Here is a 19978-nt window from a genome sequence, read left to right on the forward strand (position 1 = left end):
GTCACATGGGTTTATGTGTGATTAGATCATAACTATAATGGTAGGTGATTTCATCATTCACAGTCCTAAAAGTTCTCTTTTCAATTTGACTCCACATAGCATAAAGCATCTCTGTATAATCCCAGATCCTCTCTTGCTATTTTTGCAGTTTTATTCCATTTTCTGCAGGTGACACAACACATTTAGCAAGTGGGCTTCTGTCTTGGTGTGGTGCTAGTGGAGGGTGCAGAGTTAGTCGGAGGGGAGGGCGTTATCTGAAGCCAGACAGCAGCCAGTGGCAGCTAAATTTGGGGCAGGGGGGGATCAGGTTCCTGCTGCATACACACATGATCCTGTCCTAGTTACAAGACCCCCCCACCCCCCACCCCCACCATCGTACCCTCTCTCCCTGTCTAACTGCTCACTCATTTATGCACATGCTCCTTCAGAGATATCTCCCATACTCCGGTCACTGCTCGCTATCTCATCTGCCGGCTCTCACTTCTTCCCTGAGTTCCATCCTCTCTCTCTCTCTCTCTCTGCCTCTACAAGATTTCGGGTTTTTTTTTTTCTTCTACCTCCATTTCCAGAGCCCTCGATCTCGGCCTCTGTAAGCGTGGTGCGGCCGCCTCTCCTCTTCCTCTGCTCTCTCTCTCCCAGGGAGAGCCTCGCTCGACGGGTGGGCACAGGGGCCATTCGGGGGGAAACATGTTCTTGGTACTGGTGGTGACGGAGGAGCTGAGGGAGTTCCTGATGCGGGCGCGGAGCGGAACTTCCTTTCGGATCATCCAGGTGCTGATCCGAGACGGTGAGTGGAGTCGCCGACGCCGGAGGGGAGGTCCCGACAGGGATCTAAAAATGGGGGGGATTAACAGTGGTGGGGGACACGCAAATACACACACATAACAGAGTTGGGTCTCACGGGTGACAGAGGTTAAACAGCAAGTGAGATAGCAGGTGAATAATGTGTGTGTGCATGCCAAATACCGTAGAGATAGTGTAATGCTCGCAGTTCCCTTAGAAGTATTTTAAGAACTCTGTAACACTGAATATGGTAGGCCTACCTGTTGTGCCTTCACCCTATTTTCACAGTACTTTATCTCAAAGCAAGCAACACAGAGCAAACATTTTCATTGTTAGTGGAATAGAGTTTATAATAGTTTGTGAGTATCAATTATCAGGGTCAAGAAATAATTAGGCCTACAAAAAATAATCATAATAAATAGTCATTCAAAATAATTACAATGTATTTTAAGAAGCATAGAAATTCTCTCAGCATGGTGTCATTCTCATTCACAGACTCGAAGCTTATGAAACTAAGACCAGGTCTTAAGATTTCTTCTTTGTGTTGAAAAAAGGTCTGATGCTGCTACTACAGAGAACCCAGAGTAGCTTGACTGGTGATTGATAAAAAGTATTTTTTGGCATGAGATGCACTGAAGTCAGTAGATCTTTTTTTTCTAGGTAGTGTGAGAAAAAAACATAAAAATGAATCTCGAGCCAAATATGTGAGAGTTGGCAACCCTGTTATCATGTTTTAGAAAAGGAAGTCACATGATGTTGTGTAACCCTGGTGCAATGGTTTTCCGCCAGCAGGAACCAAAACAAATTTCTTAAGTTGTGAAACATCAGTTGTCAACTTGGCTTGTTTTTCAGTAATCTGACCTGGATAATCTGATAAAGACAATGAATATCTCAGTTGTTATCACCTGTTATTAATTATCATGGATTTTGATCCACAGAGGGATATGAAATTAGTGTGTGTGTGTGTGTGTGTGTGTGTGTGTAGTGTATGGTGCATGGTGTCCTGTGAGAAGTGATCCTACTATCAGTTGACCTGACCTCATTGCTCTGAAAGTAGATGAGAGGAAAACAGACAATCAGGCCTCAGTCAGGTAATCTAGCTAGCTCTCTTGTGTATGTGAATCACAACATGCCTGGTACTCACACCTGCAACTCTGGTAAACGTTACAATGCAGTGAGGGGTTAGAAACTTCTAAACTATAGGGAGACCAAACAAGAGCTTCAGATCAGTTCCTTCATAGTGGAACGCTTGCTACCATGGTAACTGGTGATATAGTTGCTAATGTTGTGCTTTGAAGGCTTTTTTCACATTTGAGCGCAGCACTCAGACCCAGACCGCAGAGCAAGATAGCACATATCTGGGGGCAGCTAACGTTAGTGCGAACAACAGGTGTTTATCTTGCTTTTACATGAGCGTATACCATACCATTAAAATAAACATGGTACCAAAACTAGTAGAAAAACATTTGTCAAAAAAGTGTCAATTGTTATAATGGTGCTGTAACAACAATGCCACCATTAGTTCTGACTGCTATACTGAACATGTGACATCAGGGGTGATTTTAGGCTATCCTAGTCGGTTGCTGGGAGTTGCTTAATGGGCAGGATAGATAAAAATGTCCTCCCACCAAGCCACAGTGAAGTCAATATAGTGATTGGCTAACAGGCCTCACTGCAACAACAAATATTTTGATGTGGAAAATGATGTGGGTGTCCAAGCTAATGATGCAACCTGCTTTCAGTTTAATCCAGCACCAAGTCAATAAACCCCTAGATGACTCCCTTTCAGTGAACTCACTGACGCTCTTTTGAGTCACACTTCAATAAATAAATCATAAACAAATCACGGATAAATCATGTGACCTTTGCTGATGATATACAGCTCTCTCACAAGCTCCATCGTGTTCCTGTTTGGAATCAAGCTGACTGTGTGACAGTATCACTTCAAAGCCACATGGGTCATTTGGTCACGGGGGGTTGTCTGCAGAACAACATCGCGTGTGTTTCTGGGCAGTTTCTAGGGGGGTCACTGAAGTGTGCGGGATGTTTTGGGTATAGGCATGCAGACAGGGCTGCTTTGGGTGAGTCTCTGGTCCAGTCGGGGGTTGTCTCTGGGCTGGGAAACATCCTGCCGTCTGCTGGTATTTTCAGACTGATGTGGAGGGGACGTGGGGTAGAGCTACCGTGCGTGCAGCGTTTCCTGGGAATGGCTAGATTTCCTGTCATTCATTTGTGTGTCGTATGATTGGTTGACTACACACACAGCATACGTGTGTCTCCATTGTCAGGTTTTTTGTTGATGACAAGATATCATTCTGTAAACAATGAGCAACGGGCAGGCTGCCCGAAACGACTTTCACCCCAATAATATATTACTACAGGCCAAACAACAAGAACATCTGCCAATTGTCCACGTTCCTGTGGTTAGGTTTAGGTTCACATAGTACAGTATTTTATGTGCAAGTATATTAGTTTGCATGTGTCTATTAGGGCAAGTGTGTGTGAGTATGGGTGTGTGTGGGCATTTAGAGTGTGAGAATAGCCAATGGAAAGTATGTGTCTGTGCTGATAGCCGGAATGTGTGGAAGCTGAGAATAGCAGCTGCAGCAAAAGATGGTCAGGAAATCCCCCAGCACCATCCAGTGACATTGGAACTTTTGGACTCTGCGCACAGAAGAGTAGTTTTGTGCACTGCATTTTTTGATTGGATGAGTGTTTTATATGAATGGAGCAGTAGCCTATGTTTGTTGTCATGGGCTGAAATGGTAATTGTCACATTTGTTTCCAGGAGGCTGTAGCCTATGTCTGACAGATCTTTTATATTGCACTGAAAGCTACGTTGCTTTTGCAACAGTGCTGAGGCTAACATTTATACCAATGGGCAAAGCTAGATGGAGCCATGGCCAAGGAGTTTATTCAGAGCCTGTGGCCTCCTCTCCCTGCTCTTTTAAGAGGTCAAACAGGGTTATCTGACGCTTTATAAATGGACTAGTAGGAAGACTTCCATTCACATGTCTCGCGGCCCAATCATTTCATACAGACACCTGCTCACAACAGCTGCCATCCCTTAGAGATACGGCACAGAAGCAGTTATGAAATGAATGGGAACAATGGACTTTTAATTTGGCAGGGGGCCCTCTAAGAGTGACCGCTTAGGAAATTATCTGAAGTACTGTGTCTCTTTAGACACATAACAGGATGCATTTAGTATCAGCTATACCTGTGAACTACAGAACACAGAGTTCAAACACAGCTCAAAGAAAACATCACAGAGAAAATGAGATGAAGGCAGAGATACAGAGAAGGACAGAAAGAAGGTGGTGCAAAGAAAGAATCGAAAGACTGAATGGACACTGGAGGAGAAGGCCGAGAGAGTGATGAATGAAGGCTGATACATAGTTAATGGACACATGGTGAAAGAGGGGGATGTCATTTAAGCTCCGTGCTGACAGACAGACGGTCAGAGGGTGTGCAAAGAAAAGAAGGATGAGTTCTGGTTCTCAAGACTGATTCAAGATCAAGACTGCAGACAAGGATGGGATCTACCGAGCTGAAATACAAGAGCATACAAAACGTCTGTGTATGAAGCGTGCAGGAAAGAACACTATGGGTGGGGACCATGAATATGCGCACGCCTGCGTCCTATAAGAAGTCTCAAACGTGACGTGATCTATATGCATGAGACAGGCAAGGTGATCTGTGCGTCTGTGCACAGGACCAGGTGTGTTACCGAGATGTGGAATCCGAGCAGCCTGTTCTTCTTGTGTGTAATGTGAGGTGGCATTAGTGGGTGATGGCGAGTGTCACGTGACAAAATGTGATGCAATCTTGATATTCTACTATTTAATCAGTGTTCTCTCGGGCTGCAGAGCAAGCAGAAGGGTCCCAGGTCAAGTCTGGCCCTCGTGGCAATAGCACGCTTTGAGCAAGACACTGAACCCTGAATGGCACGAACTGCTCCAGAAGTGAGCGTGCAGGAAAGGTGCCGTCATAGAGGAACCCCCCGTGCTCTTGGCAGGCAGAAAAAAGAAATGCAGTCCATTTGTCAAATACATGCTGTTGTTACATGCACTTTATAGTTATAAGAAACAATTTTAGAGACATAGTGCAAAGGTAAAATTCTATACATTTTAGAAATGTAAATATATACATTCAACTTGGGCTCACAGAAACCACACCTTCAGTGAAACTGAACCGCATAGCAAAATGTTGGTGGGTTATGGGGCTAGTATGGTAGGATCACTATGGGAATTTTATTGCTCTCTCTGCTTGTAATATGAGGCTTAATGCAGTGTGCAACATGGTGAGTGTACAAATGTGCACTGTTTGTTATTATAGGGGACGTTTATGAAGACAGTAAAGGGGTCTGAAATATCAAGCATACGTGATACTTTCAATGAAGCTGTGCTATTATAAGACACATGATCAGTGTGGATGAAAATGTTGATCATGTGGATTGTACTGTGTGCACAACACAATATTATTTTTAGACAGTGGGCTATGGATGGTACCGTATGTGTGAGTTAGTGATTGAGATTTTTATATGGTGTGTGAAATGTGGTTACTGTTCAATGTGTCATTGGGATTATTATGGTGTGTGTGGTGTGAGGTTATTATGGTCTGTATTGTAAAGTATAAAAAGCACATTTTGTGGGGTGTGAGTACTGTATGCTGTTTCTATAGGGTGTGTGATGGGAGTTATGCTCTGTGTTTCAGAGCAGCTGGTCCTGGGGGCATACAACAAGCCGTCTCAGAGCTGGGACCAAGACTATGACAACTTCCTGTTACCGCTGCTGGACGATCAGGAGCCTTCCTACATCCTGTACCGGCTGGACTCTCAGAACGCACAAGGCTATGAGTGGATATTCATCTCCTGGTCACCTGACCAGTCACCGGTAAGCATCTCCGAGTCCAGACCATCAGACACACACACACACACACACACACACACACGAACAGAGAGAGGGACACACATACAGGTCATGCAAACACTCATGCAATACGCACAGATTGAGCGTAATATGCTTTTCTTCCACTTCCTCATAGGTTAGACTGAAGATGCTCTACGCTGCCACACGTGCCACCGTGAAGAAGGAGTTTGGTGGAGGACAAGTCAAGGACGAGATATTTGGCAATGCCAAGGTACAGAGCAGTTTTTCCTGTGACTGAACGTCTTCTGAATGCTTGGCTCAAAATATATAGCACAAATGGATCGCAAAAACCACACTTCTTAGAAATGCCATGGATGGAAAAGAGAAAAATAATTGGCTGCCATGAGGAGAGAGATGACCACCAGGAGAGCCGCTTCCCTCCCGCAGAGGGTCGATGTTCTTGAGCTCAGCGCGAGGGACTTCTGCCGCCTGACAGAATGTGGTTTTTGATCTTTCATGTCTATAGGAGGACATCTGTCTCGAGGGATACCAAAGATACCTGAACCTATGCTCGGCCCCAGCGCCACTCACAGCTGCCGAAAAGGAGCTTCAGCAAATCAAAAGGACAGAGGTGAGTTAGGGGGACGTCCTTGCTCACCATGTGAAAAGCCCTCAGTCTGTAGACAAACAGCATGACGTGATATCAATCATTTCTCACCTTTCTTTTTGCAGGGCAGGGTTATGCAGGTATGTCTTTGGATACATATTTATACACATGCTACCTGACTTTTGTACCTGACTTGTGCTACACCTCTCTGTGTGTGTGTATCTACGTGCAGAGAGAATGACTGTGCGTGTTCTAATCAAATGGTGTATTGCTCTCCTCATAGGTAAATGTAGACATGACTGTGGATATGAGCAAACCACAGACAATCCAGGGTCTGGCTTTCCCATTACAAGATACTGCTAAGCGTGCTCTTCAACAGCTTTCGGAAAAACGCATCAACTACATACAACTGGTAAAAACACACACACACACACACACACACACACACACACACACACACGCCACATTTGACCTTGTGTCACTGTTAACAAGGCTGCATCCAGAGGATTCTGAAGAATATGTGATAACAGTGCAGCACCCATCTCTTGCAGAAACTGGACACAGAGAAGGAGACCATCGGGCTGGTTCACACCAACCCAACAGAGACGCATGATCTACCCCACCGGGTCCCCACCGACACGCCACGCTACCACTTCTTCCTCTACAAGCACTCCCACGAAGGGGAATACCTCGAGTCTGTCGGTCAGTCCGCTCGCTCGTCCGTCCGTCCACAAGCTTGAAAAAGAAACAGCCACAACACCACTGTCCATTGGTCTGACTCTCCCCACCTCATTTAAATTAGCTTGTTTGTCTTCGTCTTGGTGTCATGGGCATGCTGGCGACTACGCCGCTCCGTCTAGCCACTGTTGTCTTGTGTATGTTTCTTGTTTGTCTGATCGTTTGTTTTACAGCACTTTGGTCAACTGTTGTTGTTTTTTAAAATGCTATACAAATAAATTGACATTGACATTGACCTCTACTTATGCCCCCCCCCCCCCCAGTGTTCATCTACTCCATGCCAGGCTACAGTTGCAGCGTGAAGGAGCGGATGCTCTACTCGAGCTGTAAGAGTCGCTTACTGGACGAGGTGGAGAGAGACTATCACCTACAGGTGGCCAAGAAGGTCAGCTCAATGGCGCACATTTGTGGTGTAGGCCAGAACTGTGTTCAGTGCAGGTTGCTAGAGTGCAGCTTAAAGAGCCTGCCTCATAATTTGTTTGTATACTTCTTTTAAAGTGACAAAAGTGATCACCATTCATCATCGTTTATTCCGTATCAATGGAAATAATACTTCTACTTGAATCTATGGTGTTCTTCACCTAATAATGTGCCTGGAGAGGTAATCACTTTCTGTAGCCCTCATGGGAATTCTATATCTTTCAAATTCAGTAATTTCCCATGTATTAGCTGCATTGTGTTTAAATAATCCGTGTGTAAAAGAAATTGGGCTAAACCACTATTAACCTCGGATAAATGCAAAAGGAATGCAGCTACATGTACATGACATTTTTTTCAACAATCCTTTCAAAAATTCAGCCTCAACTGTACATTTATGGGAGTATTGCCTCTACCATCCAGAACTCTAGTGTCTTGACAGTGTTTATTTCAACTTTTTAACTATGGTTTTTATCTGGTTTCAAATATTCTAGCCACAACTATGACTGCTATACATGAATAGTTAGGGTGCTAGAACTAACTGTTTAACAATGTTGGGTGATAAGGTAGGGCATCACCTCTTCGAAATCCCCTATCAAAAATATACGCATATTAGCATGTTAACATGTTGCAAAGTGAACTACAGTCAAACTATGACCATGCCATGTTTTGTTGACCGAGCAGCTAATGCATCTTCTCTGCGTGTGTGTGTGGGGTTTTCAGATGGAGATTGACAGTGGTGAGGAGTTGACAGAAGAGTTTCTTTACGATGAGGTGCATCCCAAACAGCACGCCTTTAAGCAGGCCTTTGCTAAACCCCGCGGCCCGGCCGGAAAGAGGGGCCACAAGCGCATCATCCGCGGTGGCGGGGGAGAGAACACACAGAACAGTTAGGAGCACCAGGAGAGGAACAGTTGAGGAAGAGAGGACGAGGAGGAGTTTCTCAAGTCCCGAAGCCTCTCCTTTGTCTCCTGAATCTCTGCACAGTGTCCTTGAGTTAGCTTCGTTCTGTTTATTGGGAAACTGGAGGGAGGGATTTATAGGTTTCTCTTGAGTATTTGTACTTTTTGGGTTTTTTAACATTTTCAGCTTGTGTTAACTGTTATCCTTACAATTGTGTTTAGTTGTTTGTGAAGTGTTTTTGTTTTTCATACACAGTGCAAACATTACACACGTTCATACACATGACATAAAATAAACTCAGGAAAAAGTGGTTTATAGAAGAAGTATTTCCCTCTCCTTAGATAATGAGGACATGTTTAGACATTGTTTATGGCAGTCTACAGTACTCTTTTCAGACTTCAGACTTTTCAGACAAAGAAATAGCCATTTTGAAATAGAGCACACTGCATTTCAGTCACATCCTTGCAACAAACCTAAAAGCATACAGACCAACTAAGTACCACATGTCTGGCTGTATACATCAACTGACTAGTATAAAAATGTTAGCCGAAGGCAGCAATCTAGGCACAAGCAATCTCTCAATGAGAGAAAACGGAAAATAATTAACAAGAGTAGAGGCACAGTGGAATGGTAGTATGCAAAGCATACCACAATGGGCATTAGAAATATCGTGGCAAGGCAGACAGTTGGGGATTTGCATGGATCACGTTATCATGTTAGTGTTTTTCAGTCTGAACACTTGTGGTGCTGTGCTAGCCTACCTCTTCACAGCCAACCCTCTGGACAATGCCCTGTTGCCTGTGAATGTCTTGTGTCAAACATATCAATTGAACAGGTAGATTATGTGTATCAGAAAAGGAATTCCAAATAAAGCTTCTTGTTTCTGTACGCGATGCCAACTGGTTACTGTGCCAAGCAATAAAGTGCTCTATTTGATCATTCAGTACGCACAAGACAAGAGGTCACATGATAACTAAACCTGTGTGGTTACACACTTTTAGCCCTGAACAGCCGAAACGACCTTAACAATGTACTATGACACACCGAGACAAATCATAACCACTACATAAATACTTCAACAGCCAACTTCAACAAGCCAACACGTTGCTGCTACACACTGCAATCCTGTGGGGACATGATATTTTTTTGTCCATTGACTATGGCAAACAAACATGTGTTTGTCAACATGGACAGCATGCGTTCCGCCTGGGCCTGTTTACTTCAGGAACTGTTCAGGAAACACCATCACCGGTGTACCATCACCAGTGTACTATTAGTGATCAACCTTTTGTCCTCTTCTGGTGTGAAGAAAGTCCTGACTAGTCAATTGAGGCTTTATCTATTTAATTAATGTGACTATGACTATGCATAATTCAAACCCTCAATCAATGGTTCTAGTCTGCACCTTTTTAACAGCAATCCAGGTTGAGACAGGAATACGTTTTTGCCATCTCTCTGGAACATTGTGGAGACATGAGCTGTGTCCCGTTTCAGGGTTCTAAGGCTCAATTCATAGACCGGTAGCGTCATAGTGGCGCGAATTGTACTGAACCATTTCAAACCCACCCTTCTTTTCCACGGAGTGTGCATCGGGTGTATGCTTTGCGGCCTAACTATGCCCCAAGATTCGTTATACTTATGACCTTTCATTCAAGACAGGACAAGACATTCAAAACCAGTGGCAGGGGAGTCAACCTACACATTTAAACATTTAATAGTAAACATTTTGAAAACATTTAAGTTAAATGATTATTGGGTTTCAATACAAACTATAGTTAATGTGGCTTGGCTCTCCGTGTTCGTGATAATTTCCAACACATTTCAAATTGAGCTGTGTTCCTGAACTAATATAGCTATCCAGTGAAGTAAAGCTGGCAAATGTCTAGTTTTTAAGGATCCATTGTGCCAGTCTTTGCATGTCTTTTGCAAGTCTTTGTAAAAACTACAGTATGAAACTTTTCATCTGGTACTTTTGAAACTGATCTTGTTCCCCTGAATATGTAAACATGCCATCTCTGGGATCAATAACCAACCAACTACGGTCAACATTTCTAACATTTATCAGTTATGTTGAATATCTGTCCTTAGAGTCAGTCAATATGGGAATTTGTTTGGCTTGATAATACCCAACCAACTGAGCCTATTTCTTAGAAATCGAAATAAACTGAAAGAGTGATTTCGTGGAAAAGCCCTGGCCGGTTCCATTTAATGGCTCCATCTGTCCGTGTCTTTCTACAAACTACCTGTTCACTACTTAGCCTTTTTTGGCATATAGTTAATTAACAGTTAAGTGGAAGATCTGTTAAAGTTTGACAAGCAGGGTAAGTGTTTGTTTCACAAGGTCTAAAAATTGAAACTTCATATAGGCCTTTCAAATATCACTATTGTTTCTTGTTTAATCTAAATCAGTTGAAGAAAAATTGCATAATTTATTATCATTATTATTATAATTATAATTATTATTATTATTAGTAGTAGTAGTAGTAGTAGTAATATTAATCAAATAAACATTTTAAAATAAACATATTTTATTTTTAAAGTGCCTTTGAGTGCCAAGGTCACTTCACAAACAAAAAATGATATCCTCTCATAAAAATAAAAATAAAAATGAAAATAAAAGTCAGTCAGTCAGTCCATAAGCATTCTAGAAAAAATAAGTTTTAAGTCTGCTTTTAAAGTCAGTAATTGAGTCACAGTGTCTGAGGCAGTCTGTCAATGAATTCCACAATTCAGCATAATTATGGCATAATTTGGAATTTAGCATAATTATGGCAAGTTTTGCAACTATATCAGTTATTGTGATGGATGCGTGATTAAATATGGAAATTTGGTTGGAAGGCCATTAATTGGTTTGGTGCTTATCTGAAGTATTCCCCCTGCCAAGGCCAGCTTTTGAACTTATGTTTGATGGAAAATTGGACCATATTTCAAATACCTTCCATCTCCATGAACATTTTGAAAATGTTCTGCTTTCTTTACATCACAATACACTATGCAATGTCAATAAAAAAATATATATATAAAAAAGAAAATTATGTGTTTTGTACCGACAAAAGGTACTTTTGCACTTCTTTTCCCCCAATTGCCAAGGTATTCTTGAGTCTAGTCATTAGTAACAACATACATTTATCCAACACAATCACATATTTTCACACAGACATGTACTGTATGTGGAAAATGTGAAACGTTCACCCCGACCGTGAAACTGCCCATAGTATGGCTATCAATTCAATCTCATCATGCAGACTACATTCAACCTGTCTACACACAAGCCAACTTAACATGAACATGTACATTTAAAATCTCATTCGGAACTTCAAACCCGATCTGTATTGCCCAGCAAGCATTAGAAGTAAATACATATGAATAAAGTTAATCAAGATGGCAATCCAAGTCAATTTCATTATGGGGAAGGAGCATTAATCCTTTAACTCACAGCCTCTTCCAATCTTCCAACCTAGAATAATCTCCAAGGAAATTGTTATAGGCTACCAGGGGGAAAACTTTTGCAGTTAGATTAGCCTCAATTTGAAATCTTTAACACGTTAAAATTAAATGCAGAACCCCACGATTTCGGTTCAGTCTCTTTCAGAGGTTGTTGTAGGCTTACCATGAATAGGATTGTCCAGATATCACAGAAATTCACAAAACCTAGGGAATCCATTGTTACCAACCAATACAAGTTATCTTATGGGGAAGGCTTACAAATAGTCTTTTTTGGTGAGAGGAACTATCTGTTTGGAACACTTGTGCATGTATGGCTCAGATGGCTATGGATATATTTTAATAGGCCCACTTCTGAAGAGGCATCGCTACAAAGACCAGACCAGAGCAAAGCTCTGTGTAGACAAAGCTAGTTTGAAATTGGATTCCAATAAATTGAAGCATAACGAAGGAAGGTAGAGTTAAACACATAAATAGCCTGGCTCCTGTTTCACTTGCCTTAATTATTATAATAATACAAAAAAAAATGTTTTTAAAAAAAACATTGGGCCTAACCCTTAGGCCTACTTTAGATTTCCTGTTTCTCTGGGGAACAAAGGTTCCCTGACTGTGTTTGTGTATTCACAGATATCCCGGGTTCCCCATGAGGATGAGAGGACAAGTGTACATATTTGTATATTTCAAGACAAATGGAGGTATCTTTTGACGCCAGGTGGCAGTGTAGGCTAGTTATCCGACAGACGTGCACGGTACGCTGCGTACTAGGTTATCATGCATAGCCTGCATAACATTTGGGTAGACATGGGTTCATCTGCCTGGCATTATTCCAGAGCACGATGAGGTCAAATCGATAGTCATTTAGAGATTACGCATCAACAAGGTGTGATTAGGTAGTGCACACATTTTCTTTAATGTTGTAATACGTTTATATCTGTGCATATAACTCTTATTATTACAGTCGTATGGCACACAGATACTCACAAAATATTGCTTTGACTTTCAGTGGTTTTGATTATATATGTCGGTTTGGGCAGTTTTTGAAATGCACCAACTAAGCGCAAAAATAACACCAAATTTGTTGCCATTGTAGCGAGTGTAATTGTTGCTCGTGGTCCTCGTCGATCTACCCGGAATTCTGGTTAGCCTACATTACAAGAAGATCGGGCGGTGGGGGCGGAGTTGCAAGCAGCGGAGTCGCGGATTGGCTGATGCCCCCACCGCTTTCCTGGAAAGTATACAGTTCTTGGAATCTATGTGCCGTTCAAGCGAATTTACTGATCCGCTGGGACATGGAGGGAACACAGGGGCAATTTCCTCCTCTACCATAGCAAATCGCATGTTAAAAACGAACATATAACTAAAACGCATAACCCAGTATATGGTCAAATAATATTGTTGTCCAAAATGTTGTCGGGCAGGCACCCTGACAAGGCTACATTAATAAAGAAGCGTCAGCGAGGCCAGTGGCGTCACCGAACGATTCTGAGAAAACACTTCTTGGAACAAAGCTGAATTCGACAAGCCAAACCCACAAAGCCACTTGAAGCAACCTGTTTTACAGCGCTGTCAACCGAGCTCACAGCAATACTCAGACATTCACCCGAGAAACAACATTAAGTGGAAGCTCGGTCTTTTGAAATTGTACATGATTGTTGTCTTTTAACATTTCATCTCGGTAGGCTATTTGGAGTATAGGTAACGTTCTAGTCACTTACGACTCGGGTTTGCCGTTTTTTCTGCCAAGGGCAATTAAATTCAAACTACGAAAACGAGTTTTCGAAGAATACCCGGGGGTGTTCTTTTGATTCAACCTTTCCTTTCCGAATTATGATTCTTTGTGTTCATAGGTAAGTTTCGATATGAATTTTATATTTGTCAACTGTTGTTAAACTCTCTCTCTCTCTCTCTAAACTCTTTATGTTATGAATATGCTTAATATTTTCTAAACATACAATTTAGTCTAGCATTTGATGACAAAGTCATTAGCCTACATTTGACGCGCTTTTATGGATTCTTGGTGTTGACCATATAACGCATTGAGCGAATAACGCATAAGATGATTATTTCTCTGTTGTGCCACTTGGCCATAGTTTTAATGAGGACAGTCAAAGTGTGGACGTGATTAACTTAGAAATTACTGTTAGACTGTTACAACAGTGCCGTTTTAAGCAGATGAAGGTTATTACTTAAGCTACAGAAATTGTTTCATGACAAAGTAAGCAAAAACAAAGTTATAATACACTCAATATAGACTGCAACGGGAAAGACATGCGGCTGCTCAATAACTAAGCAGGCTATCAGTAGACCCTGTTTTTATATTGTATAAAACGTTTGTTTGGTAAGAACACATTTTAATAAATGTATTTTACTCTCTAGCCCTAGGCCGATCCTCTCAGACACACCCACGGTGATACCGCTGGGTATGCCGACCCCAAGCTGCCTCCACAGCGCCCCCCCACAATGGGACCCTCGAAAAGACCTACAAGCCATAGCAAGCACCTTTTGCTATCTGGAAATCTCAGGTATGAATTTGTTAGTTGTTGCACATGGTTAGCTAGTATATGATGGATGTTTTCAAAAGGCCTGCCCTTTTTCTTTAAGAGATCTCTTGAAATGGATAACATGGACTAACAATGCCATTGTGTCTTGTTGTTCACAGGCTGGTACTGGGGTGGAATGACTGCAAATGATGCACAAGCCGTGCTACAAGTGGCGTCGGAAGGCACATTCCTGGTGCGGGACAGCAGCCACCCTCTCTACATGCTCACGCTGTCGGTGAGAACGAAACGCGGCCCCACCAACGTGCGCATCGAGTACAGCTGCGGACGGTTCCGGCTGGACTCCAGCTCGCCCGCCCGACCCCGCCTGCTCTCCTTCCCGGACATCCCCAGCCTGGTGCAGCACTACGTGGGCTCCGGCCGCAGCAGCACACCGGAGGAGGGACAGATCGGGACGGAGGAGGTGGCGGAGCAGGGAGACAAGAAGAAACAGAGGGGGGAGGACAGGGACAAGGCCAATGCTGAGATCTCCCCTCTGCCAGAGGCCAGAGATGCCGTACTGCTTAAACTCAAAAGGCCTATCTGCAGGCCCCAAGCCTTCCCCAGCCTTCAGCACCTCACCCGCCTCGCCATCAACAAGCAGGCGGCCTGCCCCGCACAGCTGCCCCTTCCAAGGCCGCTGCTACGCTACCTCCAGCAATACCCCTTCCAGCTCTGATTGGACTTGGGGGCCCCATGAACAGGGGCCCGTGAGCAGAAAGGATTGTTTTTTTTTTTTTCCTCGAGGCAGCAGGTACTCTGGCGGAACGAGTTGATGAACGCCATGGAGGCTCACTCCGCCCCGTGGGTTTAATAATGGAAACACTGTGAAGACCCCTCGGGTGACGTCATGGAGCCACGCTGAAGGCCGGAAGGCGGCAGCGGCATGACAAGGCAAGCCATGAAAGAGAACAGATAAGAGTGCGAGAGTATCCTGTTTGGAGAGGACTCTTTGTTTGAACTGTGTGAGGAGTAACCTGTGGAAGTGCGTTGCGGCAGCCACACAGTAGGACTGGTCAAATTCAAGGAATTATAAGCCAGCTGCTCCCTTCTACCAAGACCTTAGGAGAGGTGTAACCTGAGTCGACACAGGTTTTTTCCTCCCTCCTTCAAACTGAAATGTATGCATTTCGGTTTTAAAGCAAAGGATTCCGATCCTTTTTGATAAAAAAATGCCCACCATGTGGATTGTTGTACATATTTATAAAGAGATCCTTGTGATTTTTAATAAAACTGTCTGAAACTCTACAAAATGGAAGTTGTATATATTTATCCAGTTGGATAACTGACGTAAATTATAGAAAATTACTTCAATTTCTTGTAGTCCATAAAAAATAACATTCAGGGAAACACAAGTTTGTCTATCTATTGAAGCTAAAAGAATGTATAGGTTTCATCTCACCACCAACCTTCGTTCTACCTTGCATGAATTAAAGTAACCAAAAGACACCACCAAAAAATAAAAAATAAAAAAGCTATTATTTTGATTTCACCAAAATATATACTATATAAAAACTGAAAAGTAGAGAGGTTTCCTTAAACATTTCAGTAAAATAAACAAAGACTAAAACTGTATTTGTAAATGGAAAAATCTGAAAGGTTACATGAAACTAGATGCATTCAAAGGCAGAATAGGAGTCAGTATTGATGCATTTTGGTGTCTGATTGCAGGCTCCATGTTGTGCGTCACAGCAAAGTGTGAATCACATTTCTCAGAATTAGGATTTCAAGTACTGGATGTTTAAACAGTATAAACAGTGCAAACACTATGTGATTTTGTTTTATTAGCAAATTTTAGAATTCCTTCCGTATTCATTTTGGATACTGACCACAGCAGTCATATTTCATTTGACACTGAACACAGTAAATACTGTTCAAAGTCAATGTCTGGATATGAAATACAAGCAGCCATTATAAAGTACATATCTGCAGAAGAGAGATTTTTTGCATTGCTATGTGATTTCAATAGCAGATAAGATGTCCTAGTTTGTACCTCCCACATTATCTAGTCACTAATTCTGTGGCATTGTGAGTGCTCACATTTTTTAAACACATGAACAGATGATGGTGAAAATGTGTTTGCGTGAGTTTAAAACATATATGATGTATGTGTGAGCATAAACAGTAAATGAGTGTGTGAACAGAGAGGCAATGTGAAAGTCTACATTGCTTTGGGGACGGCTGCATTTGTGTATTCATGCCAGCAAGCCAATGAGCAGTTTGCCAGCTGGTTCGCAGAAGAGGGCTACGCTTCCAGGGAGCATGAGAGGTACTGTACTAAGAGGGACAATTCTGAGAAAGGCTGCAGTAATTACCTACAGCCTAGTGCTCCCTGACACACACATACTCGCATAGACCCACACATAAAGAATTATCTAGACATGTAAACAACCTCCAAACTCAAAACAAATTGGTAACACTTTGTGACTAATCAGTTCATGTATTGAGAGAATTGTACGTCTGCCCAGAGCCGGCCTAAATAAAGCATTCTGAAGCGTTTTTTTCCGGACCTCCGAACCCCCTACGGATAGGTACGTGCTGTATGAGAGACGCTTTATGAAGGACCCTCGGAGTGAGATTGCATTCTGGATGAGAGCCAGAGATGCAGAATTCCTCCACGGGCTAAACACACACCCTAATGCGGCAACCCCATATCTCCCCGGGCTCTCTGTCGCCGTCTCCCTCCTCCAGATCATGCTCACCGCCTATTCTCCTCGCTGCTGCCGCCGGTCAGCCTGCTCCTCGTCTCTGTAGGATGCAGAAGCGTGGCCTGTGAAGGTCAGGGAGAGAGAGAGCAAGTTATGTTATGTCTTTGTATGAAGCCTCCCAAGGCTGGGCCAAGTGACTCACTTGAGAGTGATTTCTCACCTACAGTACACGTCTCCTTTCTGCAGCTCTGGTGTTTAAATGTAATATGTTTGTTTCTTTTGCTCTATCAAAACTAAAATTGTTATCGCCTCACAGTGTTATAAATGCATGTTTGTACAGGCAATTTTATTTATATTTTCCTTTTCCTATACAAACAATATCTAAGTGTGTTCTGTGTTTAAAAAAAGAAGGTATAAGATGAAGGTGAGAGAGCAAGATGGCTATTGGATCTTAGTTTTCAGTGGAACTGTAGAAGATAACAACATCACATTCTCTCTGCTTCCAGGCATTTACTGGCTTTTTTCTTTCAAAGAAGGACATTTCTCAGAAACATCCTGATTTTCAAGAATCTTGTGTGCCGCTGCCATGAATTTATTTTGTATAGCGTCAACATGGTGTGCTTGGGATTTAGCGTTCAGTGCATTTCAAGGTAAAAGTGCAGAATGATGATCGCCGTCTATTGTACTGTGCAACAAAGAATTAAAATAGCTTCAAATTAATAATTGTTATTTGGCAAAGGCACAATATAAAAATGTGTAGCTGAAGCATTCTGTTAGAAGGCAAAGAGTTTTGCCTCTTGGTACTTCTATACCCTTTGGATATACATGGTAATAAAAAAAAAAAACCTAACAGTTTCCTCTTTTGAGGCATGGGCTCCTGATCACGGTCACAATATGAAAGTGAGAGAGTGTCAATTAGAACAACGATTTTATTCACATTACATTATATTTATGTGACTGACATTCATTAATTTATATGCTAGTATTTCCTACCATTTTATTTTCCATTTGTGTGTATGTTGTGCCTCATAATTGGAAGCAGGTGAGACTGTGAGTCTCCTACAAGGTCACTGAAAGACTCTTATTCATTGACCAGATAGTGTAATATTAACTTCACTTCAATGTATATTATATTATATTCATATTTGAGTTGGACTATTGAATGACCCCCACCTTTCCTGGGTCCCTGGCCAGGCATAACATAACAAGTCCCTTACCGGTTTGTGAAATCATTGTGAGTCTTCACATACTTCAATCCCGGCACTCTTTCCTTCAGCCTGGTCTGGATGAGGTCGGGATGTCGAGGCTCCACCTCAAGATAGACTCGACTGAGTGCGAGAAAAGGGCATGGATACTGTTAGTGGCATCACACTCAAATAATGAACAAATGAACAAATCATCCTGCTTTTCATCTCAGGATAATAATCATTGTTATCACTGCTTAACTAAATCTTTACAGCAGACAAAATACCATACAATTGTGACCATTCAAATCCAAATTCTTCATTATTTAGGCCTATGCTACACACTTCTTTTTGTATTTATCTTTTTAATATCGATCAACAATTATTGTTGTACTTTCCCCTTACAATGCAGATCTAACAAAATCCAACAACTTAAGTGTTTTATGGGACTGTGATCTACTTGTTAACAATAGCAAATAAGACATATTTAAAACATTTAAATTCACAACTTCTTCAGGAGGTGACAGCAGAACTTTAAAACTGATGTTGAGCAAATCCATGTCCTGTCTTCACCCCCACCCCAAGAAAGGGAGATCTCCAGTCATTCAGAGTACTCCTCCTACTCTGCCTTCCTGACTCTCTCACTGAAATAGACTTCTTCTCTTCCTGGAACAGACATCTTTGAGCTGTTAACAATTTATGAATGTCAAGTTGAGTCCTACTCTTTGTATGTATTGCTTCCTAAGGGGGAAGGAGGGGGTGAACAAGTGTGAGGTTTTTACATCATGTTTTGAAAGATTTTTCTCTTGTTTTTCATAGTGCTCAGTTTTGGCACGTAAACGTAAAATATGGCCCACGCAGATCACATGATGGACTCCACTGAATGGCCACACCATGCAAAACTCCCTCTAACAAACAATCTTCTTGGCAACAAAATAGTCAGTTACTAACATTACATTTTATTTCATACTGTAGTCGTTTGATGACTCATACAAGGACACAAATCATCTGAATATGCTTAAACCTGTAAGCAGTTTGAAAAAAAATTGTGAGAATTGTCCATCATGTGACAAATTAATGAAAGTCTAGCCTAAAAACACCCCAAACATGCGAAAATACCAAAATGTTGTCATTGTACCATTAGTAATTAAATTAGAATATACACTATGATTTCATTTGCAGTGAAATTATGTTTTTAACCAATGTAACTGCTGAATGACTCCAAGGTTGAAACTGTCTGGCATATTTCTTGTATCCCTCATCAGAAAAGACATTAGACAATACATGACTTTACTAATTATAGTGCCATTTACAAGCATGTTTCATCTACCATTTCAAAATCTTCTCAAAATGATGCTCATTCAACTGTTCATTGCCTTATGCCACAAGATACCGCACTCACTGTAGACCATCGTAGGGCCCAGTCTTCCAGAGAGATGGCACTAGTTCCTGATTATTTACAAATTCTTTTAAGGATATCACCCACTTATCTTTCCTCCCACCTACTGTTTTACACAGAAACCTTGAGCATTTCAGACTGTCAAGACTGTCATTTACTACAGGGCCCTAGACTAAATACAAAGCTCAGCCAAGCTGCTTTTCAACATAGCTCTGGGTTCCTTCCTGGAATGAATTACAAAGACCTTGAAGCCTGTGGTAAACCGAAAAGGTTTAATCATGAGATGCTTTGCTGGTGAGTATGGTAAATTTGGACAGAATTTGTATTTATGGCTTTCGTACGCAGTCGTGCTGTTTTTGGTTATCCTATTCCTGGCATTTGTTTTCAATTTACTTAATTCTGTATGTACTTCCTATCTGTAGTAAAGTGCCATTTGTTCATTTATTT

At 42.0% G+C, this 19978-nt stretch overlaps 3 protein-coding genes across 4 annotated transcripts in view; 2 read left to right on the forward strand and 1 right to left on the reverse strand.

Moving 5' to 3' along the window:
* Nucleotides 1-407: 407 nt before the first annotated feature.
* hemk1 (HemK methyltransferase family member 1) overlaps nt 408-19978 on the reverse strand; it is a 26791-nt gene continuing 7220 nt past the window's right edge. The window contains exons 10-12 of the mRNA XM_062546214.1: nt 18166-18276; nt 17003-17070; nt 408-831 (exon numbers count right to left, since the gene is read on the reverse strand). Coding sequence (XP_062402198.1) covers nt 17031-17070; nt 18166-18276 — 151 coding nt within the window. The 3' untranslated portion in view covers nt 408-831; nt 17003-17030. The remainder of the gene's footprint in view (nt 832-17002; nt 17071-18165; nt 18277-19978) is intronic.
* On the forward strand, nt 655-9207 carry LOC134092988 (twinfilin-2). Of its 2 annotated transcripts, XM_062546212.1 has the most exons (9): nt 655-787; nt 5500-5678; nt 5830-5925; nt 6181-6285; nt 6387-6401; nt 6545-6673; nt 6813-6963; nt 7263-7384; nt 8140-9207. In XM_062546212.1, exons 1-9 carry the CDS (start codon nt 688-690, stop codon nt 8308-8310), a joined length of 1068 nt encoding a protein of 355 aa, XP_062402196.1. In that variant the 5' UTR covers nt 655-687; the 3' UTR covers nt 8311-9207. The 2 variants fall into 2 exon arrangements, with proteins under 2 accessions (XP_062402196.1, XP_062402197.1); XM_062546213.1 differs by lacking the exon at nt 6387-6401.
* Nucleotides 13063-15553, forward strand: cish (cytokine inducible SH2-containing protein). The gene is made up of 3 exons (XM_062546217.1): nt 13063-13610; nt 14140-14285; nt 14423-15553. Exons 1-3 carry the CDS (start codon nt 13591-13593, stop codon nt 14977-14979), a joined length of 723 nt encoding a protein of 240 aa, XP_062402201.1. The 5' UTR covers nt 13063-13590; the 3' UTR covers nt 14980-15553.

This window comes from Sardina pilchardus, chromosome 9, assembly GCF_963854185.1.
Source record: "Sardina pilchardus chromosome 9, fSarPil1.1, whole genome shotgun sequence".
Lineage (NCBI taxonomy): Eukaryota > Metazoa > Chordata > Actinopteri > Clupeiformes > Clupeidae > Sardina > Sardina pilchardus.

What these genes read in the sequence shown, in the direction of transcription:
- LOC134092988 (XM_062546212.1), top strand. Translation starts at nt 688, where the DNA reads ATGTTCTTGGTACTGGTGGTGACGGAGGAGCTGAGGGAGTTCCTGATG. An exon ending in GGTCACCTGACCAGTCACCG is followed by an intron (nt 5,679 to 5,829) that starts GTAAGCATCTCC and finishes ACTTCCTCATAG; the next exon opens with GTTAGACTGAAGATGCTCTA. An exon ending in AGATATTTGGCAATGCCAAG is followed by an intron (nt 5,926 to 6,180) that starts GTACAGAGCAGT and finishes TCATGTCTATAG; the next exon opens with GAGGACATCTGTCTCGAGGG.
- cish (XM_062546217.1), top strand. Translation starts at nt 13,591, where the DNA reads ATGATTCTTTGTGTTCATAG. An exon ending in ATGATTCTTTGTGTTCATAG is followed by an intron (nt 13,611 to 14,139) that starts GTAAGTTTCGAT and finishes TTTACTCTCTAG; the next exon opens with CCCTAGGCCGATCCTCTCAG. An exon ending in TTGCTATCTGGAAATCTCAG is followed by an intron (nt 14,286 to 14,422) that starts GTATGAATTTGT and finishes TGTTGTTCACAG; the next exon opens with GCTGGTACTGGGGTGGAATG.